General features: G+C 42.0%; 2 protein-coding genes across 4 annotated transcripts in view; both read left to right on the top strand.

The window, feature by feature from the left end:
* Positions 1-439: 439 nt before the first annotated feature.
* On the top strand, positions 440-15,182 carry SAMM50 (SAMM50 sorting and assembly machinery component). Its single transcript, XM_023919110.2, has 15 exons — positions 440-651; positions 2,366-2,476; positions 3,530-3,631; positions 4,083-4,170; positions 4,737-4,843; positions 6,744-6,874; positions 7,075-7,162; positions 7,629-7,757; positions 8,403-8,474; positions 9,526-9,612; positions 10,921-10,991; positions 11,383-11,450; positions 12,260-12,406; positions 13,477-13,618; positions 14,365-15,182. Exons 1-15 carry the CDS (start codon positions 631-633, stop codon positions 14,408-14,410), a joined length of 1,410 nt encoding a protein of 469 aa, XP_023774878.1. The 5' UTR covers positions 440-630; the 3' UTR covers positions 14,411-15,182.
* Positions 15,183-21,161: 5,979 nt separating this feature from the next.
* PARVB (parvin beta) overlaps positions 21,162-26,128 on the top strand; it is a 52,551-nt gene continuing 47,584 nt past the window's right edge. For 2 of the 3 annotated variants that reach the window (XM_086885169.1, XM_086885170.1), the window contains exon 1: positions 21,164-21,468. In XM_086885169.1, coding sequence (XP_086741295.1) covers positions 21,354-21,468 — 115 coding nt within the window. In that variant the 5' untranslated portion in view covers positions 21,164-21,353. Of the gene's footprint in view, positions 21,469-26,128 lie in introns of all 3 variants that reach the window. The other variant, XM_086885168.1, reaches the window with a different exon arrangement.

Raw genomic sequence — 26,128 nt, 5'->3', positions numbered from 1 at the left:
ATAAAAATATATATTTATATTTAATAGAGATATTTAAGAACACAAAATATATCAGTAATGCAAAATATAACTATAATAAATAACTTTTAAAAGTTATATATAATAACTGTATTATCTATAAATACATAATACAAAAATAAAAATGAAATATAGAACTAGCTAGAGACAACAATTTAATGCAATGTAAAATAATAGTAGTAATAATAATTTACAATACGAGTTATCAGTTTAAAGTGCCCAACCTGATTCCCAGGGTTTGGGACGAATCCCGTGGGTTTGGGATGAAACACGTGCTTTTGGAGGAATCCCCTGGGTTTGGGTGAATCCGCCGGGGCTGGAGTGAATCCCCGCGTTGGTGTGACCCCCCGGGTTTGGGATGACCCCTGGGTTCGGGTGAATCCTCCGGGGCTGGAGTGAACCCCGGGTTTGGGATGACCCCTGGGTTCGGGTGAATCCCCTTTGGGCTGGTCTGGAGACCCAGCGCCGGAAGTTCTTCCTGGTCCCGCCCCTTCCGCCATCCTGGCCAATGGGCGCTGGGCTGGACCGCCTGTCATGGCTGCCCCCGTGCTGCGGCCCTGAGTGCCCCGAGCTCGCCACAGTCGCCGAGGCCGCGCCGCCGCCGCTGCCGCTATGGGTACCGTGCACGCCCGGGTGAGCGCCGGGGCCCTGGGGATCCGCCGTGACGGGACCCACCGGGGGTGGGACCCAGGCACCCGCCCCGAGGCCGCCCGAAGGTCGCACGGGCCCGCGCTCCCCACTGCGACCTTCGGGCCGGGCACAGCACGGCCGTGTCTGCGGTCTGGCGCCGTGTCCCGTCTCAGCCGCTCCGAGCCCGCTGCTGCTGGCACAGTCGGGCCGGGGCAGGGAGAAGGGGTCAGAGCCCATGCCTGTGCTCGGAAGCGCCTTCCCAGCTCATTTCTAGGTGTTTTTATAGAGTCATAGATACTGACGGCTTAGAAGCGACCTTTACGCTCATCTGGTTACACGTCCCCCTGCCGTGGGCAGGGACACCTTCCGCTGTCTCAGGTTGCTCCAAGCCCCGTCCAACCTGTCCTTGGTCACTTCCAGGGATGGGGCAGCCACAGCTCCTCTGGGTAACCTGTGCCAGGGTCTCCCCACCCTCACAAGTGGGAAAAATTTCTTAGTAAGTACAAAATTTCTTCCTAGCCTGGGTCTTTTTCACATCTTTCCTGAAGCTTTCCCGGAGCTGACCTCCCCAGAGACGTGGGCTGGCAAGAACGAGACTGGGGAAGTGAAAACAGAATCAAAAACGACCCAAACCTAACAAAACCTAAAACCAAGCGGCTGAAAAATCGCAGTGCAAAGAGCAGCGCCCCTGGTGAGAACTGGAGGCTGGAGCATTGCGTGACTTGGAGAGGGCTGAGGGGCCTCATGTGCCTGAAATCATTGTGAATAGATGTACAAATCTCCAAATCCATCTACCAGTGCTTACAGAAGAACCACAGAGTTTCTTCTTCTTCCAAGTGTTAAGTTTTAAGGCAAAGAACAGCTTCAGGGAGCTGTCTTCAGTTAAGGCTCTGGAGTATATAAACACCATGACTAATGCAGATTGTGTTTAAAGACTTCTTGCTTGTATTCTCTGTGTCCATCTCTGGTGTGAACTGCTAGACAATATTGTGAGGATACAGAGTGTTTCACACTTGGCTGAAATTTGTGGCAGTGGTAGAAGCTTCCGTCTTCCTTTAGATGGATTTTGATATGCAACAGCAATTTAATATTGGATAGCAGCTATTCTGATAAGTCTTATTGTAGGACTCTTTCAGGTATAATAAATACAATCCTGCTGAGTGTGTAATTAAAGTGTTTGGCTCTGATGGTCAGAGCCTGAAGTTCTCAAGCTTTATTTGGAAGGTTACTTCTGAAAAGAATATTGAAATATAAAGGCCAATAAATAAATGCAAAGCAAACTGACATTCTGAGAACACCCTTTTTATTTTACTGTTCGACACTCATATTCTTGTGCCTCCTGAAGCCCAAACCAGAGAAGTGACAGCCTGATATTTTAGATTTTTTTTTTTTTTTTTTAAGAAGGGGGAATTAATCTTGTTACACAGGAAGCTTGTCTTAAAAGTTAAGGTTTTTTTTTGGAAGAGTACAGAGTGGTTTTCAGAAATCATTCAATATGGAAGCTACTTAGCTTTTGTTAAAAATTTTACCAAGCAGGTAGGTGTCAAGTGTTCTGGTAATTCCTTTCATTTTGGTTCTCTTTTGCTTTTTTTTTTTTTTTACCTTAGGATTTGATGAGTCCGCTGTTGAGAGCCATGGGTTTTTCTCATTTACAAAAGGCACAAATCACAAATCCGTGTATCCTATTAACAAATGCCGTTTTCTTTTATGCTTTCAGAGTTTGGAGCCTCTTCCAATGGCTGGGCCAGATTTTGGTGCCTTGGGAGAGGAAACTGAGCTGGTTGAAGTTGAACCTGAGACCAAGCAGGAAATTCTTGAAAACAAAGATGTAAGTGTCTGAGCAACATTTTTTTTTTAAATTTTTTTGTGGCGAGAAATAAACATTTGGGTTTTTTTTTTTTAACAGTTGGCAGTAATAGTAGGTTGCTGTTGCTTTGCTGTTTTATTATACATGAATACATAGGGTCATATAGATATTTCTAATAGAGGTAGTATAATCTCCATAGTCTCTTTTACAAACTGATATAGAATCATAGAATTGTTTAGGTTGGAAAAGACCTCTAAGGTCACAGAGTCTTAACTGTTAAGCCAGCACTGCCAAGTCCAGCACTAAACCACGTCCCAACTGCCACATCCACGTGGTTTTTAATCCCCCCAGGGGTGGTTACTGCCCTGGGCAGCCTGTTCCAATCCTTGACAACTATTTAAAGCAGATTTTTTTTTTACATTTACTCCTAAAATTATAATTCACTGAAAAGATTGGAAAAATAAGGGAGATGAAATCTCTGTAGCCCATTTGTTCTCCGGGTAGCATGGTAGGTGCTGTGATTTTTACAATAAAATTGTCTCAGGTGATTATCAAGATGAAGGTATAAAACCCCATAATGGAAGTGTTTTTCAGCTGCATTTGAAACTGCACTGCTTCTATGGTGATGATTTTAATGGAGTTTAAATATTTGTGGCTTGTACACTTGTTTGATTTTATTCCTTTAATTCTTTGCTTATGTATAGCTGATAAAAGACGTAGCAAACAGCTACAGCTAGCTACATAAGTCTGTCTTATGTACTTAATACTTGTTTTCTGCAGTTGTTTCTTTGACCATACAACATTTACAATTAAAACCACAGCAGCTGTAATCTATCAGTGTTTCTTCTGCTACAACCATTGTTAGCTTGCTGTTAGAGATCTCTTTTCTCTCATTTTTGTGTTATGGGAACAATGTCCCAGAATCTTAGCACTGATTTCTGATAATGTAGGTTAGCAGGAATTAGCCCTAAGAATCATCAGGGTTTCTCACAATAATTCTTGTGCCTTGGTGACCTTGATCCTTGTTGTTAGATGCAAATCCAGTACTTGTGTGTAAAGATTTATTGTGTTTAGGTGGTGGTTCAGCATGTGCACTTTGATGGACTTGGAAGGACCAAAGATGACATCATCATGTATGAAATCTCTGATGTTTTCAAAGCAAAAAATCTCATTGATGTAAGTGCTGCAGTGCATAAGAGACTTGCTGTTTAAAAGTTAATTAAAGTTTTTTCTCTCTTTTTACTGCTTTGGGCTACTGCCTACAGACATGGGACAACTCTGTCATAATAAATAAATTATAACTCTAAATAAATTGTAACTACTGGAACCTGTTTGAATAATTGTTTGAACTATTAAAGTAACTAGGAAGCAAACTAACAAAAGGTATGAAGGTAATGAGCTGGATGCTCTGGGTTTAAATTACTTCTGCAGATGCAAGTGTTAAAGTGGTTGTGTTATGTTTTGAAGGTGTACATGTATGTCTTTATATACAAAAATCTGTGAATATTTTACGTCTTGGCTCCTCATTGTTTTTTGTTAATCTCAAAGGTACTAGATTATCTTGAAAGCCTCTTCCAACCCAAATATCCTCTGATTCTATGACTGAACTACTTTTCTCATGGTGTAGGTGATGAGAAAATCACATGAAGCTCGTGAGAGGTTGCTTCGTCTAGGAATCTTTAGGCAGGTGGACGTTCTGATTGATACCTGCCAAGGTGTGTATTCCCTCATTAATTCTCATTTTTTTGTTCTCATATATTCATACCTGTAATATTTATTTCCCTGTGTAATAGGCTTGACATTTTTTATGTGTGTAACTTAGTCTTGTATACTTTACTATAATTTTAGATGAACACGTGGGTGTGCTGTGGATACAAATGTATCTACATCAGTTATCCCTATGAAGGAAATCTATTTGCATGTGTTTGCATATATGTGGATGTGTATTTAAATATTACTTGTCCATGAGTGAATTTTCAGCACTTAAAATAATTACAGTAAGCTTTTCTTAATCCATAGCTTCAAGGAACATGTGAGGGAAAGCTTGAAAATGCATCCTGTACTTGTATCGCACATTGCATGAAATTATTTAAGCCATTCATCCTATGATTGAATAAAATTGTTCACTCACATCCAAACATCCTTTCCTCAAGTCATTTCACTTTATAACATAGACTTGTATTATGCCTTAACTCAGTTTTCAAATAATTCAAGTAACTTTCTGTCTGCAATTATTAAAATAACTCTTTTGAGATAATATGCACTTCATTTATTTCTTTAGGAGATGATGCCCTTCCAAATGGTTTAGATGTGACCTTTGAGGTAACAGAATTGAGAAGGTTAACTGGGAGCTATAACACTATGGTTGGCAACAATGAAGGCAGCATGGTATGGATTATTTCAAATTATTAGTAATGCCTTTTGATATTCCTCTTACTTTCAGTTTCAAGGCTAGCAAGGAATTTGTTGATCCAGTCTTGATCTAGCCTTACTAAGACTTTATCAGGCCTTTGTGTCAGGCTTTCATTCAGCAAAAGCCTGTTTTGAGCTGGGGGACAATGCTGTAGCTTCCAGCTCAGCATTAGTTTTCTAAGTTTTGAAACTTCTTGAATTATTTCTTGCTACTATTGAAGATGTTTCATCTACTGGAGAGATTAGTAAGGAATATGGCATTTTGTTTCCATGAGATATACTTGAAGTATTTTCTTCTCAGTCAAAATGCTTTATATTTGACTTAGAAATTGTTCTTGTTTTCACTTTTAGCCCAGTATAAGTTATTCTGGGATGTAGAACACAAGGTTTTCATTAATTCTACAAGCTTTGGAACCTGTTTTCATATGACTCAATTAAGGATGCATCCAATTAAAATCTATGTGACCAGTATTTACCAATTGCCATAGGAAGTACCAGCTGTACTGCTGGTCTGTGAATGTACTTTTACCAGGAGTGCTGCTGTGAGCAGATTTTGCTTTCAGGTGCTCATCCTGCACCCTTTTTGCCCTCTCACTTGCACAGGGCCGCTGTGCCTGGAGCTGGTGGATAAGCCAGATCAAGGGACTCATCCTTTTCCTCTTAGGGGTATTTTTAACCTGTATAAGATCCCGCATGACTCAGGTGATGTTGTTTTCCATGTGCAAGAGGAGCTGGAACTGGATGAGTTGAGAGCTGCTTATGCAGCTCCACTGCCAGGACCCAGGTGCAGGGTGTTGTGGCCTGAAGGAAACCAGCAGGGAATCCTACCTGTTGCTTCCAGTGCTGCTCAGAGCTGACTGAAGGCTGCTTGGGTTTCTCTTTTTGTGCTCAGCTTCCTCTTCTATTTGATTTTAATTTATCAAAGAAGTGAAACTTGTGAATACTCTAAAAGCATGACTTGTATACACTGATGCTGGCGACATGGATTATGTTCCCTTAAGAGTTGAATAGATGTATTTATTCTAATCCCTTAAATTCAGTTGAAGCTTATACATCTAGTACAGCATAGTAAAAGCTTTTTCTCTTTATGGCATAATAACTGTCATTACAAAGCTCAGGTTACTAGTTTGCTTCCAACAGCTGTTAGACAAAGGCAGTCAGGATTTGGGAGATTTTTCGTGTTCTTTTCCAATAGAACACACAACAATAGTACAATGGTAGTGTTTGTGCTGAGAGGAAACTTTCTCCATCTTTTCTGCCAGAGGGACAAAAGCTGCCTGAGGGATGCAAGGAATATGTGTCAGAATAGGCAGTTTCAGTAGTTTCTGGAGAATTGTAGAATTGTGTTGTACCGCCATCAGGTCCCGTTGCGAAAAGATCTTGCTCAAAACAGAACTATAGGGAGGTGGCTCCATAATGATAATTATTCCTTGCTTTGGTTCTGATGAACCCTCCCTGAGGAGTTTTTCCTGAGGATCAGTGGGCGAGTTTGCAGTTTTAGAACAACTGCTTGTTGTGCCGAGTATTTGTTCTCCAGGGCTTTGAGACAGGCTTGGAGATTTTGCTTGAAGTAACACCAGTACTGTTGGCTTAAGTCAGAGTGTGGATTAAGTCAGCAGCTACTAAACAGCAATAAAAGTTGGATGTTTGATTGTAACTTGCACTGTTGGCTTTTGCTGCCAGTGCAGAGAGAAAACTGAGAAAAAAAGCCACATTCAGTTACAAGTATTTTTAAATAACTTCTAATTCTTGTGATGTCCTTGTCTTCAGTGTGTGATTAAGATGCAAGAGAGCAAACAATATAATATGTTATGATATGAGGAGGTTTTTGGTTGTTTGTCTAGTGTTTTGGGGTTTTTTAATTTATCTTCTGTAGGTGCTTGGGCTCAAGTTCCCAAACCTCTTTGGACGTGCAGAAAAGGTGACCTTCCAGTTCTCCTATGGAACAAAGGAAACTTCATATGGCCTGTCCTTCTTCAAACCACGGCCTGGAAACTTTGAAAGAAAGTAGGGGATGCATTTTTCACTACTTCTTTTTTAGTGAAGGAATATGAAACAGTTAATATCTTTCATCGATTAAGAATTGCATTTGTTCTTTCCTGAGGCTCTAGTAATGATGTAGCAGAGCTGGTTTCTTAATTTTTGTGGTTATTTAGAGCTGTACCTTAAATACCTCTTTCAAACCTGCCAGTAATGTTGTGTTTCAGTTTTTCAGTTAATGTATACAAAGTAACTGGACAGTTCCCTTGGAGCTCCCTTCGAGAAACCGACAGAGGAGTATCAACAGAATTTAATGTGAGTATAGCACAAGTGTAACACATGCTTCATCTACATTTCAGTTGAGCTCTTGGAAATATTTGGTTTACTTTTTGAATGATTGAATCACTCCTGCACAGGGCTGACTTCTCTTTATTTGAAAGAGGTCAGTGATATGAAAATGACAGAGGTCGTGCATCTTAGGCTTTTTGTTGCAATTCAATCTAATTTTTTTCTTCATTTTTTTTTAAATTATCATTTCACAGAGGCAACTGACTGCCTAGTTTACTGTATCAGCCCAATTCAAGATATTTTTCATATGGAATGGATTAATTAGTGTGCATCTAACTCTCTTGACTGGAGCAGAATTAACATAACTCTGAAATGGAAAAGGGTTTCTCTATTTCAAGAAGTTGGGAAGAAAGCCATAGACTTAAATATAAAAAAATATTTATTTTAATTTTGTAACAATTGTTTTCATGACTTTCTCAATTCTTTATTGTAGTTTCCTGTCTGGAAGACCAATCACACACTGAAGTGGGAAGGTGTGTGGAGAGAGCTTGGTTGCCTTGCTAGAACAGCATCCTTTTCTGTTCGAGAGGAAAGTGGACACTCTCTAAAATCTTCTCTCTCTGTAAGGCTTTTTCATAATAATATTTTAAAAACACTCGACTTTGAGTCATCTCATCTTAGGAGTGATACCAAAGGAGCTTTTTGTCTTTGGAGAGAATGTGTATTCCTTCAGACATCTTTTGCTGTGTTTGGTCATTGCCATAGAGTAATCCAGGAGGCCCAGAGGGAGAACAGGGAATCATAGTTGACTGTTAGGCTTTGGCTTGTTCTCCCTCTGTCTCACCTGCTATCACTTTTTGCAAAACTGCTTTGTTTTGTAGCAGACAGGAAGAGTAAATTTCCTCATCCTAAGCCTTTGGTAAACATTCCAGTTTCTGGTCACTTGCCATCTTTCACTTGCAGCTTACAAAACTGTAAGAGATAAACTCTTTGCAGATTGGTGGGTTGCAGTTGGGCTGCTGTCCTGTTTCTGGTGCATGCCATGGGCAGAAGATACAAATGTATGGATTTCATGTGGCCTGTAAATGTCAAACAAAGCCAGTCTGTAGGGATATTGTTGCAAAATCCATGTAGCTACACTAATCTTAGCTGGTGCTGTGGTTATCTTCCACTGATCTCATGTTTTGGAAGGAAAATAATATGTCACTCTGAGGTATTCAACAGAATGCAACAGAGAACCTAACCCAAATTTTTTTGTTCTTTTCAGCATGCCATGGTAATTGATTCCCGGAACTCCTCAATCTTGCCAAAACGAGGTGCTTTGCTGAAAATTAATCAGGTAGCTTTAAATCACTTGTGCTGTTTTTGGGGTTTATTTGTGTGTTTTAATAAGTCTTAATTTATGTAATCGATGTTCATGTAAAAAATGTCTAAAGTTAGAAATTAATCTAAAATTGACTAGAAGACAATGAGGACTGATAATGACATTTTCTGAGTGTGCCTTTTAATATCATGAACCTTTTTTTATGGTGGAAAATTTTCATTTGTATGCCATTAGTCAGAGAGCATATCCTCTCCATCAGCATTAAATTATGTATTACCTTAGAGACACTATCCCTGACAGTATTAGCACTACACTTTCAGTGGGTATTAATCAGCCCTTCTTTTTTAACATTGTCGTGAAGAGATTGACAGGCTGTAGTCCTGTTGCTACTTACAAAATTTCTGAGACTTAAAAATGAAAGACTGGGTAAAAATAACTCTCCAAGGTATATGCATGTATCATTTTGGCACAGAAAATTATTTTCTTTCTTGTTACAGTCAGAGCTTTTCTAAAAGCTAGCTTTTCTGCTGTATGGGTAATAGATCAGAAACACTAATTTGTCTAGTGCTTTAGAGGCAAATTTGAAATGCTACTGGAACTAAAAGTAAGCAGCAGTGAACTGTTGTGAGTGAGAAATTCAGGGTTTAGGTACGGTGTTATTTGTTAGATCCTGCCCTTAACACTAAGTTAGTTCAGTCACTAAATGAGAATTGAAAATAACAAATAGTGTCATGCTCTTCTTTACCACATGAAGTCTTCTTAGATCTTGGGAAATACAGTCTTGATTTTGGATGCTGAATTTTCCAGCTCCATTCTATCTTGCCTTCATTTACAAAATGGCTTGGAAAGCAATAGTTTGGTTTAATATTTGGAAAAGAAAAAAATGCAGCTCATTCTTTTGATGTTCATGCATGCCTCAGTCCAAAATTCAGCTGCCTCACCATGCCACTGTTTCTGTATTTCTTGTAAAGGAAAACACTGCCTGTGCTGATGCAGACATGCTGAGCTTTAAGAGGGAAGAAACATCTAATATCTGCTGCACTTCCATAAATTTATGTCTTTGCAGGAGTTGGCTGGCTATACAGGTGGAGATGTGAGCTTTCTAAAAGAGGATTTTGAGTTTCAGTTGAATAAGCAACTTCTCTGGGATTCGGTAATTTTTTTAAAGATATTTTAGTAATTAACCTGAGGTTTTTCTGGGGCTAGTAAACTTATGTGTTATGATTATTTTTCACTATGGATTAGGAAAAAGATTGTGAAAAATGGCTGGAGTAGATAAGCTGATTTTGTTTACTGGAAAATGGACTATCTTTATTTTTAACTTTATGTTCCTGCTGTGCACAATCAATTGAAAAGTGGGAATTTTGGAGAGAACTTGTTTCACAGTTAATTACAAGAATAATTTTCCTTCGAGAAGTGATCTTGGTTATGTCTGTTCTTTGTGTCCTCCTTAGGAGAGATTTTTCAAAAACCTTGGAAGTTCTTAAAAAACTTAAACATTTTAAAACCTTCATGAATATTCTGTATAATCTTGGTTTAATTTTCTTTTTAATTGAAATTATGAATATATTACTGTTCATCTTGGTATCATAGCATATAATTGTTTCTTGTGTGTAAGATTATTGGGAAAAAATGGGATGACTGATTTCAACAACATTGATTTAGTATTAGGGGGAAATAGGATTTTTAATTGAAATACTGAAAAACTGAAATAAGAATTTCAACATATCCAGGAATATTTCTAGCTGCATTTAGAAAGAAGTTTGTTGGAGATCATGCACTAAATTTTTCTCAGAGCTGAATGGGGAATTAAACAGCAATTTGCATCATGAAGGGTTACAGTAATTTGTATCCCAAAAGTATTGATAATAGATTTCACTGTCTATCAGTAATACTTCTACCTGGCACTTCTACAGGCAGTGAGCAAATTATTAAATCCATTTGTTTCAGTGCTTTGTGTTGCAAGTATTACTTTTCATAGATAAAGAGGAACTCTGTATGTGTATTTCATGTCAGTATATTGAGTTGCAGAAGGTGGTTTCATGTAATTATAAGATTAATTTACAGATAGGTAATAATTGTACATTTTTGGCAGCTGCTTGTTGAACTCAGTCTCCTGTGGGTTTCAAATTGCCAGTTAAGGAATAATTGATGGCAGCAGTGCTGTCTTAATTCGAGACATGAAAATTCTCAAGACAAGAGGTGGTGGATGAGGTTGAGTGCTCCCTTAAGCTGTTGAAGTAGCATTTGGTTCAAATGTTCTATATTCACGTTTTCAAGGCATAGCACTGCATAAAAGAAAGAGGGCAGCAGCCATCAAGAGTTTCCTGAAAATCCTGTTGCGAATCCGACATAGAGGGTGTGATATCTATGGAGTGTGAGCAGCTGTAACTCTGGGAGATTGATGGGAGCTGTGCTTGAGGAATAAGTACAAATAAACAACTTGTTTTTCTCTCCAAAGGTTATTTCTACATCAGTCTGGGGCGGAATGCTGGTACCTATTGGAGACAAGCCATCCAGTATAGCTGATAGGCAAGCTTTTTAAATGTTTGGGGTTTTTTTTCCAGTCAACATGGTATATATAGAAAAATCTGCACAAAACAGTAGTAGTTCTGAGGACGATAAAATGTTTGTACTTAGCTATAATTACATGTTCATACTCAAGCTGTTTTCATATTTGGCTGGTAAAAATTTGTGATTTGCCATGTAGTAGCTCTGCCCATATTTATGGTTTCAAAATGGTTTTTACCGCCTGCAAAATTCTGTAGGAGGTAGAGGTTTAGACACAAAGCCATATTGTGACTCTGCTCACTCTATAGCCAATTTTGCCTTTTAATGCTGGCATTTAAAGATCACATTACTAAACCTCTTACAAAGTTACCTCTAAGTGAAGCATTAAATTAAATTTATCTGTATTCACTAGGTTTTACCTTGGTGGACCAACAAGTGTGCGTGGATTCAGTATGTACAGCATTGGACCCCAGAGTGAAGGTCTGTCACTTTTAAAACCCCCTCCTCTGACAATACTGTAGATGTTAGTGTGTCACAGAAAGTCCTTAAACTTTGTATAACCTGAAAATAGTTACATTCATTCTGTCTATTGAGAAGTGTTATAGTTTTGATCTGTTGTTACAGATTAGTTCTCAATGGGATAAAGCCAGGTGGTTCTTAGTTAAGCCATGATTAATCACTAATTTTGTAAACCATGTGTGTGTTCAGACTTGCACTCTTCCAGTGTGTCATTTTAATTAGTAAGTAACCTTCAAGCTGGAAAAGTTCCCAAAACATGTTTATAGCAACAGTTTGTTTGATACAGCCTATGCTCAGGTAGCTTAGAGGAAAGATAATCTGCTCAACAGAGGTGTTTGGAGAGCCAGGAGCTTCCTCAGTTCTGCTGTTACCGGTGGATTCAATATCCAGTATATTTTGAAGTTAATTTTTCAATTATATTAATTGCCCATTTTTAAAACCAGGGAAAGTATTGCAGAGGTGGTGAGGAGATAATTCTGATGAACTGCCATGAGTAGCTGCATGCCTCAGGCTGTTCTGGTGATGGAAGGAAAAAAAATGCACTTCCCTTGGAAGGTTTAAAGAAATGTGGAAGTGCTAATTTTTCAAACTGAGTTTGGATAGTGGTGAGTTTGGAGAGAGTTGGAAGGAATGGGAAGAGTTGTAAAGGGTGGAAGTAACAACTTATGGCATGTAAAACAACTTATGGATGTGGTTTTGTACCTTTAACAAGTGTTTCTTTTAATATGTTCCACAGTAACTGCCTTTATTCCAACATTTTGCCCAAACAGGTGATTATTTGGGAGGAGAAGCCTACTGGGCTGGAGGGGTGCATCTCTACACCCCTCTCCCTTTCCGTCCTGGCCGTGGAGGGTTTGGAGATCTTTTCCGAACACATTTTTTCCTTAATGCTGGAAATCTCTGCAATCTCAACTATGGTAAGACTCAACAGAATAAAAAGCCTCTCATTTCTTCATAGAAAAGCAGAAAGGAGAATTGTTCTGTCACTCAGAAGCACTTTGTGTACTGCATATATTTTGGTGCCTTTCAAAAACCTGCTGCTTTTAGCTTATATATTTGTAAGATTGCCAGAAGTTCATTTAGCTCTCTCCATAGTTTCCAGCACAACTTATAGGAAAGAGAACAAGTATTACTTGTAGGGTATGGTAGTGTCTGTGAACAGGTATGTTTTCAGACCAGTGTGTAACTAACACTTGCTATCTTACACCATTCTGAAGGGAGAATGAAAGATGATGTTTTAGTGGAGTTCTGGTGTTCACTGGGATGAACAAAAGAAAAAGTAGTAGCATTAGAAGATGAGGGTGTGGTAGCTGGGGGCTCTTTTTCCTCCCATCCCTATCTCTATTCAGGATACATTTCAGTGCATTAATGTATGGCTTTTCAATATGATTTCAGCCTGTTTTAGAATATAGTGATATTTGATGTCTGCCTCGCTTGATGGAAAAAAGATGACATCCATTTGGGAGGGAGATACTTCAATCAACTTAAAAATATTAGAGACCTATTAAATCATAGAACAGGATCCCAGAATGGTTTGGGTTGGAAGGGACCTTAAAGCTCCTATTGTTCTCCCACGTGCCGTGGGCAGGGACACCTTCCACTATCCCAGGTTGCTCCAAGCCAAATCCAGCCTGTCCTTGGACACTGCCAGGGATGGGGTAGCCACAGCTGCTCTGGGCAACCTGTGCCAGGGCCTCACCACCCTCACATTAGGAAGAATTTCCAATCTAGACCTGCTCTCTGTCAATGTGAAGCCATTCCCCCTTGTTCTGTCACTCCAGGCCCTTGTCAGTAGTCTCTAAGTTCCCTTCAGGCACTGGAAGAGAGCAGTAAAGACACTGAAGTCTTTACTCATTTTCTCCTTCTTGCTGGCAGGTGCCCTATAGGGGGACATAGAGACCAGCCAACAATCCAACTAAAATGACAGTATTTTTATTCTAATTCTGCTCTCTTGCTCTGCTGCTCATCCCTTGGTGTTTGACTGCAGGTGACGGTCCTAGGGCGCACTTGCAGAGGCTGGCAGAGTGCATCCGCTGGTCCTATGGCGCCGGAATAGTGCTGCGCCTGGGAAACATCGCCAGGCTGGAGCTCAACTACTGCTTCCCCATGGGAGTACAGGCTGGAGACAGGTTGGTTTAGTACACCAACTTCTGTAGAGATTCCTGCACTCCTGTCTGCTTTCTCAGAGAGAGTTCTGCCTTGTGGTTTTGTTTAGTCCATACCAACAGAGACATCTCGGTGCTGCTTTCCAAGCCCACTTTATTCACCTCAGTTTCACAGCTGGGTTAAGACTTTGCTGCCCAAGTGCCAGAATTCGTTTATCTTGAGAATATCTGTTGAAATGTGCAAATAGTTGTGCAGCAGCTTGATTTCTTGTGGAGAAGTGATCACTCAAACCATTTGTGGGGTTTTCTTAAGCCTTCTAAACCCAAATGATTGGATAAATACCTCATCTGATGTCTTTGATAAATACCTACTTTAATGTCTTTGCTTGAAAAATGGAAATAAGTTTATAGATAAAGAGAAAATAAGAACATTTGTTAGCAACCAATTATCCTGCATCAAGCTAAATATCATAATATGCAGTAAAAAAGCTTCAGGAGGCCCACTGTTGTCTGAGTATTGTGTGAAATAGTCTTTCATACAGGAGTAGGATTGTGTTTCTATGGGCGATGCAAATGTAAAATAGCAATTTCAAAATTATGGACTTTATTTGGAAATGTAAATGCTCCATATGGATGACAGATTGTCAAAACATTTATTTTAAAAAGCCTTTGTCAGCTAAAACCTTTGGAATTTGGGGATAGGGAGAATTGATTTTCATTTCATCAGTACCTTATGTCACTTACACTGTTTATTGTTTGTTTCTTTTCAGGATATGTGATGGTGTTCAGTTTGGAGCAGGAATAAGATTTCTATAATACAGAAATATTTTACATCGCTAAATGAAGTTGTGCTCTAGAGATGAAATCAAGACTATTACATACTTCAAAATGGTCTTTTTTCCTTGAAATGCAGATACACAGCTGAGTGATTTACCTCTTGGACTCCACAAGAAACTGCATTAAATAATTATGCTCCAAAGGTTCATTGTATCTCTGATTCTTATCAAAGATGTAAGTGTCTGTAGGAGTCTTATCTTACAGCTTTTAGTTGTTGGTTTTTACTTCAAGTATTAGAGTTTTGTCAGATATTGGCTCTTGGATATGGTTCGTATCATTAGAGTTTTATTGGTCTGCACAGCCTTCCCTGTTACAACCACAAGTCCTTGAAAAAGCTGTTACATGTCAAAAATGGTGCCATTCTAATGGTTCTAAATGAATCAAAATGGTCTGATTTGAATATATTTCACTATTGTAAATCACCTCTGTTTAAATGCCTCCTACAATCTGAATTGCATACTGTAAAAATTCAAGTCATGTCTAGCATAGTAAATACTAAAATTATAATTTTGAAAGGTTTAGGGCTCTGAACTTTGACTGTTTTAATGCTCTCAGCAAAGCTGTTGATTTATGTCTTGCAAAAGCAGCTTTTTGTAGCAGTTGCAAAAAGTGACTCCAGAATGTGTGGAACTACCTGGTTTTTCTTTGTGTCTCTCTCCTGACTTGTTGAGATGGTAATTTCACTTCAAAGTTATCTCTGGCTTTGTCACTTGAGTTATATTCCAGTTTATAAAGATGAACTTATTCATTATTTTGGTCCTAACATCTTTGGAGGTAATGACATACTGATTATTTTTATAGGTATCAATCCTGTGTGGTCATGCTGAGATAGTCTGAACTTGGAGTTCACTTTCCCTGTATCTACATTCACATTTTTTTGTTTTTAAGTGTTGGAAAGCTTAAAATCACAATACAAAGAAGATTCTGGGGAAACAGAACAGAAATACATGAACTGCTGAACTGTTTTTTTTTGCTTAGCTAAAGACAGCTTTGGACATGCTGGTGCTCTACTTTGCTGAATATGTCAGGACTGCCATGAAAGCTCATTCCCAATCAAGTCAGCACTCAGACCCCTCTCTTTAAAGAGAACACAGTTTTATACATTGCTTTAAGCATTGGTATGAATTGCTGTTGGTGTAATACAGTAACTAAATCTGGTTTAGTTGATAATTCTCTTCAAATGTGAAGGCTAAAATCTGGACTGCCTGGATTTGCAGAGCTCTGTTTGATTAAACATCCTTCCCTCCTTATAAAGTAGCAGCAGTAGGCTTACAGATGTTCAAAATGATGTGATTGACAGAAGTCAGCTGTTTCAAATAGCAAAATTTGGTATTAAAAAAAAATTTCAGTGTTTATCTAACAGATACTGTAGGAAGTACATATTTAACCAAGCATTTTTGATGGTTCTTTTATTGTTATGAGATAAAATATAAAACTATGTTAAGAATGTCAACAAATGTTATTAGTTTTTTCCAGCACTATCAACATTTTGACATATAAAAATATTTTTAATGTGAATGTTTAGATACTAAAATACTGTTAGGGTTTTCTCCTAGGAGCTCAAAACTGTATTCTGCTGCCTTAAGAGTTCTATTTTGTGCACGCTGTGTTTTACTCAAGGCTGCTCAAGTGCCATACTTTAGTATGACACAAGAGCCCAAGCTCAGCTGGCTGTTTGAGAGGGCTCAGCAGTGTTCTGAGTTGAGCAGGCCTAGGGGAAGAGCCCCAGACTCAGTGTGCACACCACACAGCAGCCAGAGAGAACTGAGCTTCGAGAGAACTCTAAGAAAATCAAGGGAGGAATGGAAGAAACTGCTGAAGGCTGAAAGACTTTTTGAGCACATCTTCTGACAGACCTCACTGTGCCACTTGCCAGGGAATTATCCAGTCAGATAAAGAGAGCAAAATCATGTTCCATGAGGCTCCACCTGGGTCACTGTTTTCCTACTGGCATTGCACTAAGTTGAAAAGCAACATTTTCTTACAGCATACCACAAGTGCACAAAAGCTATCCAGAACAGAAAGTAGTCTGAATTCCTCTGGAAGAAGCATCTGTATTACGTGGTTGGTTCTATGGAATATTGGTATAATTAATATATTTCCATTTGAATTTTACTGCAGAGGCCCAGATACTTAAAATGGATAAGGTAGAAATCAGAATTTCAGTAGAAGCTGCCATAGTGCTCATAGGGAGAGCAGCTTTGGACAGATCTGAAGCCATCTTCTCGGTGGTTGTGTCTGGTCAGAGTTGAAACGATAAAAGGAGTAAGGCTGGCAGTCAGAACTGTGATTCAGAAGCTTGGTGTTTGTTTAAATGGAGAGTTTTGGTTATCAGTTTACTGTGGAGTACTGAAGATGCTCTTGCTTTTCAGGCATGCCACTGTTAGGGACAGCAAGGGGGCAAAGAGTGCCCCCAAACTGCACACGTGGAATGTGCTTGTGGCCTCCTGATTTCATGTGAGCAGTGCTGAGGCTGTAGGTCCCACCAGGCTCACAGAGTCCCTTCTGCTGTGGTCTTAATTCACTGTTTGCAGCCCATTCTGGGGGCTGAGGGAGGCCTGGGGAGGAGAGGACTGTTTTGGGACAAGGTTTGAAGGGTCTCAGTTTTGTGTCAGGGCACTTGCAAGCCTGCAAGGTGGCAGTAGCATGTCAGAGGTACGGCAAATATTTCCGTCATCACTTCTAAGACCATGGGTGGTTTCCAGCTGTTCTGCTTGTATAAAAATGTTTAAATTGCTCTTCATATTTGGAAGATCTGATGTTGTCAGTTGCTGTTAATGAGTAAGTTTCTAGGGGGCTTAGGTGAAAGTGGAAGAGGAAACTGTGAGGTTGTGAGAATGTAAGGGGCAGGTTTGCTGCCATAGTAAGGGCACAACTATTTGATTTATATAATAGAAGCTTTACAAATAAATTGCAATGCTGATCTCAGTAATACAGAAGTGTGCTTCAACATAAGCACCTTTGCTCTCACTCTGTGCCTTTTTTCATACAGGTCTTGCTGCCAGTCTTTGCAGAGGTGTAGCAACTAAAGCTTAGTATTTCCTACCTACCTTTGCAAAATACCTGCTGGTTTTGTGAGGCATCTGTGTAGAAACAATTGTCCCTGCTCTGCCCTTTAAGGGAAGTGTTCCAAGTCGTTCCCATGTGTGATCAAACAGGGAAAAGTGATGGGAGGTCAGGTTGGCTCTCCCTTCTCTGGGCTGGGTGAGCACTCACATGAAAAAGTGAATTTTTGCTGTGGTATTACAGGGAAAGAAAACACCATGAGTCCTTTGTGGGACTATTAAGGAGCTGGTCAGATGTCTGGAAGGTTATACTAAATTCTGTATGGAAGAGCATAAGAAAATAATCCCAAAATTACAGAATTTGAGTGTACAGTACAGTTTGTTCTACTGTTCTTGTCTTGTTTTCAAGAGGGCTGGAGCCTGCAGCCACAACTTCAATAGGAATCTTTTCCGGGAGAATTTTTGCACAGCTTCTCAACCATGGCAAACTTATTGAGATAGTGGATGCATGTTTTATGAGAGCAGTGCTAAATTGCTGTAAGCTACTGCAATGCTGTTGGATGATTTTACCGTAATTGGGGTGAGACTTTGTGCTGAGTGTATCCTGTGCTTTCTTCTCTTGTTATGCAGAAAATGCAACCCAGAGCCAATGTCTGCATGGAATAAATGGTCTTTGTACAAGCTTTTCAGTTTAATAGAATACGTAATAGAAGGCACTCTGAAGCAAATCAGTGGCATCAGTTGGGCAGTACATTCCTACCTCAGTATTTAAAAAATAACATTATTAATGCTGCAACACCCCCCCCCCCCCCCCCCCCCCCCCGCCAAAGAAAACAACAAAAAAAAACCAACCAAACCCAAACACCAGCAGTCACACCCCCAACACATTTTCATTCATCTGGCAGACCAGGAAGAAAAATTAACTCTGTCTTGTGTTCTTAAAACTTCTATCCAAAGTCAGTACAGGTGGTGTTAGAAAAGACTGTAATGATTTGCTGGTTTAAGAAGTGAGTAGGTTTGTCTTGTTTCAGTATCTGAGGAAGAGAGACCACATATATAATGCCACTGTTACTTTGTGATACATCTAATTACAGTAACCTCAGGTAGTCTAAAATTTTGAAAGCAGTATAAAGTGCTATGAGGTTATAATAAAGGAAGAAACACCTCCATCAAAAAGAAGGTGAGCAATGTTTAAATGAGCAAATGTGGATTCAGGCTTTTAAGTGTTCAGCTAAATATTAAAGTAGGAGTTCAGCGCTGGAAATAAAAACAGATTTTAAACAAGGCTTAGTCTTTTCAGTGTAATTCTCTAAAATGATGTGTTTATGCTCTGGCAGTTTTCTTAATTAATATACACTCATTATTGGAATGAGTATATTCCAATTGGAATGTATTAGAATGAATATATCCTTACAGAAATGCATAGGAATCTCATCCCTAATGAGAGGAAGGTACCAGAGAGAATTTTCTGGCTGCAGGGGGCTGGTATCTCATTCATTATGGAGGATTTAAACCATATAGCTAGGCATGCTCTGAGCTGCAGGCCACTGACGTGGTGCAGCAGCAGTTGTCTCCCTGTTAGTGGCCATTAGCAAGTTAAATTACTGCACACTAACACTGATCAAAGCAGCGGTGGAAGCTCTTCATTTCCTGTTTTGAAGAGCCCTATTTGTTTGATGAGTCTTACAAAGGCTCCAGGTTTTCTTTTGGTGTTACTGAAGTGTAATTTGATTTTCTGTTACCATGGGCTCTCTCTTGTCTCAAATAACCCTGCCTCCTTTTTCTTTGTAATAGGCTGAATGTTTTTTTTACTTAGCTACACATTGAAGCATTTTATAAATAGATAGGACATCAAAGTCAAAGGTGAATGGATCTATTTGTGTGGCTTTATTTCAATTATTGAAAGACACTTCCTTTTAAATGGTTACATCTTGAGTGCTGTGCTGGAGTTAGTGAAGTTTTATTTACCATTTGTTCTGTGTGTGTAAATTAACCAGTTTGTTTGCTTTCTTGCTCAAAGTTTGTAGTCACACATCTTCTGATTGCAATTTCATTTTAAAAAAATCTGGTAGGACAACTGATCGATTTTTATGGGGCTTTTTTCCCCCAGAGGTTGGATAAAATGCTTTTTCCACACTGCCTTAAAGCTAAATGTAATCTGAGACTTCAGTATGCACTTTGTGAAATGAAAATATCCACTCTGCTAGTCCTGTTGCAGATCAACATTAATGTGTGGGTTTTGTATGAATTCAGGTTATTGATGAACTGAAAGTGAAGCTTGCACTTGTAAAAGGTCTCATGTGGTTTATGCCAGGAGAATGCAGTTGACATCCTTGCTAATAATTTAATTTTGCAAAGTAATTTTGTAACCGGTATTGATCCCACCCCTGGTAAATTCTCATTTGCAATGTAAAAGCCTCTGCTATGGGCAACACACTGTTGTTGCAGGAAATGAAACTTATTTGTTCTTCCAAAGAAGAAGTTTCAATGAAGTTCACAGAAGACTGCACTGCCATTCGAAAGAGTCTTTCCAGCCTGATCATGTGTGCCCTCCACTTCCCTTCTGCTGGCACTTGTCCTTGGGTGACTTCATGCTCAGTCACACTGGAAAGCTTGGGCTGGGTGATTTTGGTTTTTGTTTGTTGGGTTGGGTTTTTCTTTTAGTTGCCAAGGTGACTGTAGAAAAGCAGCTGGAGGGAGGGACAACTGGGTCTGGGTGACAGAGGGGATTAGCTTGGGATAAATCTCGAGTGAAACTGACTCAGAAAATGATCTCTGCTACATTCTGCTCTGGATGTGTCCTGCAGTGTTGCTTCTGTGTCAGGTCAAGCCTGCAAATCTGTCCCATATAAGCTGGGTGTGCAGCTCCTGAGCGAAGCTTTGTTGGTTTGAATGTGGTCCTTTGTTGGGGCAAGGGCTGCTGACAGGGAGGCTGCTCACAGGAGCACTGACAAAGGTTGTGCCTGCCTTTGGGGACCCAGCAGTCCCGTTAAAATCAGTGGGACCACTTCAGGGGCTTAAACAGGATCAGACCCTAACACTATAAACTCATCGGGACCTTTCTTTAACGTGTATTCCACAAGCCCCTTATCGTGCTCCTAGCTGCTGTGAAATGATAAGGAATAAGAAATTCTCCCTGTGGGAGCGTCGGTTTGGGGCGTTTCTGCACCCACACACCGTGCTGATGGCAGCAGCAGTGCGGGGAGTCCTGAGAGGTGGTGGCTTGGCAAACACAAAGCCTACGGCCCCCTTCTCGATCTTCCCACAAAGGCGATGTCAGACCTGACCGGCAACGTGCCAGGAGAAGGCAGGCTGGTCTGACAGAAGGGGCGCGTAGCTGCAGAATTAAGAGGCACACCTGAATGAAGCCAGCAAGGAATTGCGGTGCAATTCGGCACATGCCGAGCGTTTGCCCCCAGTTGTGTCCAACTGTTGCAAAATGTGGAATATGTAAAACTGTGCTTAAGAAAGGACGTCATTTCAAGTTGGACCTTCGTGTACTTTCAAGCCCAGCACCACTCCGGTCCGGCTGTGGGGGGACCGGGGGTGTTATTTTGCCGCAATGCTTTTTAGCCACTTTCCCTGGCACCCCACGTGGGTCCGGCGCACCAGGTGCCCCGGAGGAGGTTAACCCATTACCGCCTGGCCGCAGGTAATGCTCGGGTGGGCTCGGTGCCCGCCCCCGGGGGTGTCCGAGGCTCGTCCCGCCCCCGCCTCCCGCGGACTTCCCGGCCGTGGCAGGGCGCTGTGGTCGCGGCGCCTTCCAGCCCGCCCCCAGCGCTGCCAGCGCACATCGTGGGCTCGCCCCGCTCGCTCGGGCGAGTGATTCCCCGCTCCCGGACTCGGTTCGGCTTCGCGGGCCCCGCAGCCGCCGGGCGGGATCGGGCAGGGCCGGGCGGGCTCCCCCGGCAGAGCCGATGTCCGCCGCGCCCGTCCGGTCCCCGACGCTGCGGCCGCACAGGATGAAGAAAGAGGAGTCGTTCCTGGGCAAGCTCGGCGGGACCCTGGCCAGGAAGAAGAAAGCCAAGGAGGGTGAGTTCACCACCGGTGCGGAGGGAAGGAAGGAACGTGTTCGGGGCCGGCGTGACTTGCGGCGGCTCCGGCGTTCCGTCCCGCCCCACCCCGTCCCGTTCCTCCGTGGGAGCAGCAGCGGAGCCCCCGAGCCGCGCTTTGTTTGGCGGCACCGCGGAGGGGCCGTGCCCGCCCTCAGACCCCGAGAGCCACAACACGGCTGGACACGGGCGTGGGGGGAGACTGGCAGGGATGGGGGAGATGGGAGATGGATGGCAGCGATGGCGGGCGGCTGGTAGCAGTGGGGGAAGGCTGGCAGCAATGGGAGGGACTGAAGTGATGGAGGGTGGGACATCAGCCCATGTCACATGTCTGGAAAAGTAAGTCCAGAACCCGTTTTGTGCTATAAAATAAATTCCTAGTGAGCAACGAGACCGTGACTGTCGTTTTCTTGTGGTCTGAGAGTCGAGGAAGCCATGAGGGAATGGTTAAGTCCGCCCGTGTTTCATTCCAGGTCCACTTCATCCATAAGCTTTATGTTGGTGTAGGTACTGTGCCCAGCTCCATCCATCCCATCCACCTCGCTCTGAAGGATTCTGCATGGATGAATCCCCCACATACCCCAGGCTGTATGAGTGTGTCCACGTGGGATCTCACTGCTCCTGCAACCTGGGCAGGGAGGAAAGAGCCTTCCCTTTGCTGCAGAGAGCCTGAAGAAACTCCCCAGCCTGAGCCCAGTGGACCAGCACCCACACTGGGGGGCTCAATCCCTGTTGCACAGCCCGACCTGGGGCCGCCGGCCCTTGCCAGGGGCTGTGCACAGATAGCAGCATTGCTGCTGTTGTAGAAAGGGAGGTGTCTCATTGCTAGACTTGATAAAGCTGGCCCAGTCCCGAATGCTCAGTGTGCCCTTCCTCTGAGTGCAGTGTCCTTTGGGGATGGTGTGCGCTGTTCTCTTCAGCTTCCCCAACTCACCAGTACTGCTTTCTGTGAAGAAGCTGCCCCTGTGTTATCCCCAGACTCCTGCTATCTGCCAACAGGAAATCTGTGTGTAGGGTAGGGATGTAATTCAAGTTTCAGCCTCCTTTCAGTTGACTGTTGAGCATATTTTGCCCATATTGAGTCTATGAATTGCCAGCAACATTCAGGGGACAGTTTTTAATATTTGAAAACACAATATTAGGCCTTGAATCTGGTTCAAGGAAATTATTTCTCTTTCCTTCTGCTGCCTGTTCTGGTGTGGCTAACTGGTATTTCCTTTATTATCTATTTTTAATCAAGTTTCCCTGACGTCGTTCTATTGAGGAGCAGCAGAAGCTGTTGAGCCTTCCTGAAATGATCTCATTTGCTTCCAAAAGAAGATGGTGGAAAAAACTCATCTCTGGCAGGGAGGCTGAGCACATGCTTTGAAAAAGTGCATGTCTAAGGTGGCTTCTAAGCTGAAAGAGGTTGGCAGCTCCCCTTCTTAGGCTTACAGCATCTCTAGGTGGTGATCTTGAGGTGACAACTTTCAGAAGGGGCCACCTGCTGGTTTTGCTGAGTTTGCCTGTGGTTTTACCTACTTGTGGGGCCACAAGGGGCCCTTGTGGTAACGGGAGGGACTCTTTTAGTTGCTGTGCCTGGTACTTAGTGGGGAACCACATCAAAACCTCACAGCCCCGCTTCTGCTGGTCTGGTGGGGAGGAAGCAAGGGGCAGCTTTTCATGAGAATATTCCTTCCAGTCTGAAATGTGACTGTCTGCAAGCCTTTGGAGCCACTGGTGGGTGTGATATTTCCCTGGTGCTTCAGGCACCTTTGTTATGAAAGGAAATGGCTTTTTTCCCTTTGTGGAGCAGCTCTGGGAGGCTGTCCCAGTCACAGCTGTGCAATGGGAGGGGGCCAAGGGGTAAGAGTTATGAGCTGGGGGGTCTGCATCAGGGGAGAGGGGCTGGAACATGGCTTGTGGTAAGGTCTGGACAGCCTCAGGAGCAAATTTTAGGGCTAGAAACTAATTTTTTTTTTTTTTTTTTGTGAGTGTGGAGCAGAAGTAAACTGGAAGGTCGTCTGAGTGGCATTCCTTGAAGGAGTTGGTAGGAGCAGATGTGGTCAGTGTTTCCCCATGTGCTCAGCCCTTGGGAATTCCTGGCCTCCCTCCAGGTTTCTGCTGGGTTTGCCTGAGGGGACCAGCAGAGGTCAGAACAATCTTCCCAAAGTAAATCCTGGCCTCCACGGCAAATGAGAATGCTGGCTACTCATTTGCCACAGCCTGAAATCATCCTTGCCTCTTCTGCCTCCATCAGCACCAAAAGCTCCAGCCTGTGGGCTCTTTATACCTTCTGCTTGCTTTTCACTGCCTGTGTTTTTATTACACTTGTCACTGTCTCAGTGGTGCTCATACAGCAACCTTTAATGGGGTCTGTGTGAGAGCTAAAATCCACTTACATCAATCCTTTTCCTTTTTGTGCACAACTTCTGAGCCACACAGCTCAAAGCTCCTTGTAATGATACTGAAAAAGTTTGGTTTTAATTTCTTTAATCACAGGTCATAAATAACCACGATGTTATGTGAGCATCTACATTTAAATTTTTGGGGTTTTTTTTGCTAATTACTTCATAACTTGCTGCAATGTATTTTTGGAGAGGGTTTTTAGGCAGCCTTGACTCAAGAGAAAGAGCAGCTCATGGGGAAGCCTTTTTTACCCTGGTTTCCTATGGGAGGTGGGTGAGTGATCTCACTGTTTGTTTGGCTCCTCCCTTCCTTTTCCTTCCCAGGAATATTTTTAACCCCTAGTTTGGATAAAAATGTCCCAGGCAGAAATGTCTTGCTGATTATTAATGCCTGCAGGCTGTGTCAAAATGGGTGACCAGAGAGCACAGGAATACTTTAGTGAAGCTCTGCAGCAGGAAACCAGCAGATGAGCTCAACCCTACCATGCTAGTACTAGAGAGACCACAGGGGAGGGACTTGGCCAGAGAAAGGACAGGAAAGGCCATGGGACAGCATGGAGGGAGATATGTGCTCCTAATCTTACAATCAGTCATGATGCACATCCTTAGAAAAGTGGCAAGTGTCAGTTCCAGTGCTCTGCTACTGCTTTGTTTTTTTTGATTCTTTCCCTGTCCTCCATTTAGACCATGTGGAAATCTTCAAATATCTATGTTTGCCTGATGTTACTGTTCCATGGCTCTGCCTTGGCATATTTGAGGTTTACATTAGTTATTAGGAAGAAATTTTTCACCATGAGTGTGCTGAGGCCCTGGCACATGTTGCCCCTAGCAGCTGTGGCTGCCCTATCCCTGGGCAGTATCCAAGGCCAGGTTGGATGGGGCCATGAGCGGCCTGGGATAGTGAAAGGTGGGGATGGCAGGGAATGGGCTTTAAAGTCCCTTGCAACTCAGACCATTCCATGATTCTGTGATTTTGGTCTCTCAAGATGTCCCACCTGTTCAAGAGTTCCAAAATCTGCTTTAAATACCTTAGAAAACTGTTGGGGTGCTGGCACGGCCCATAGAGGATATATTTTTTAAGCCAGATGATTCCTTAGCTTCTTTTCATATTTTGTAAAAAATACAGTTTCAGCTAATGCTGTATTTCAACTTAATCTGTGAAAGGAAATTGAAAAAATCTGCCCCTTCCTGTTTGTCAGAGTGATGTTGCTGTACCGAAATAAAGGGGGGGGGGGGTTGCTGCAAGCTTCACTCCCAGCCTTCTTGCAAAGCTTGGTTTTTCTTTTCCTCATAACACACTGTGTGGAAGCAGGTGTTTGGCTAAATAGGCTTCCTATTATTGTATCTATGTATGTGTATAGCTGATCTGGGGGAGTCAGTGAGAGAAACAAAACAGAATCAATTGCTTAGTGCTGTGTCCCTGTGACATGATTGAGGGTGGGCACAAGGGTAAGAAAACCGCTCTGGAAAAGTGCCATTTATTTGTGCCTGATGAAATCAGTAGGAGAGGGGAGTGAGAGAGGACAGCACTGCAGAGGACAGGATTATTGCAACAGGAGCTGAATAAGGGGGAAGTTTTCTGCATATCAAGGGAGGCTGAAGTGCTGTTCTTGGGATCTGTGCCTCAGTGTTACAGTGGGATGTCCTGATGGTGTCTCACCCCCTTCTTAATTTACTTCCCATACTCACAGGATGTGGCAGTGAATTTTAGGCAGATGGAGCGACAAATACAAAATTTGTGGAGCCTAATTCTGTTGTCCTGCTTCACACAAATACATTTGCTGCAGACTGAGAGGGTGCTTGGCTGGAGAAGTGTGCCTGTGCATTGTGGTGTGCTACTGCTGCTGAAATATCCCCACAGAAAATGAGTCCTGGTTAAGTAGAATTACTTTCTCTTTAAGAAAGGAATTTGCAGTTCCTTTCTGCAGTAGTAGTAGTAGTTATATTGAAGCTACATACTGTTCCAGATATGTATGTATATATAGAAAGTCTGTGCAAACACATGCAGAATCATATTTCAACCTCAGTTTATTATCCTTTCTGATTTAAATACTGGTTTAAACAGACCTAAATTTCCAGTTGGAACCTGTGTAGCCTAATTGCTGTTTCTCCTGTAGGGCTTAGGCCTGACCAGGTCTGGTTGCAGTCTTGGTAGAGCAATACTGGTTTGGGGTCTGTGTTCTATTCTGGCAAAAGCTGTACTGGGAGTATATTTTTTGTCAATTTATCAGCTGAAATAAGCTTTGCATGAAC

This window comes from Cyanistes caeruleus, chromosome 4, assembly GCF_971803275.1.
Source record: "Cyanistes caeruleus chromosome 4, bCyaCae1.hap1.1, whole genome shotgun sequence".
Taxonomy (NCBI): domain Eukaryota; kingdom Metazoa; phylum Chordata; class Aves; order Passeriformes; family Paridae; genus Cyanistes; species Cyanistes caeruleus.
This window is presented reverse-complemented; position numbering and strand designations above follow the sequence as displayed.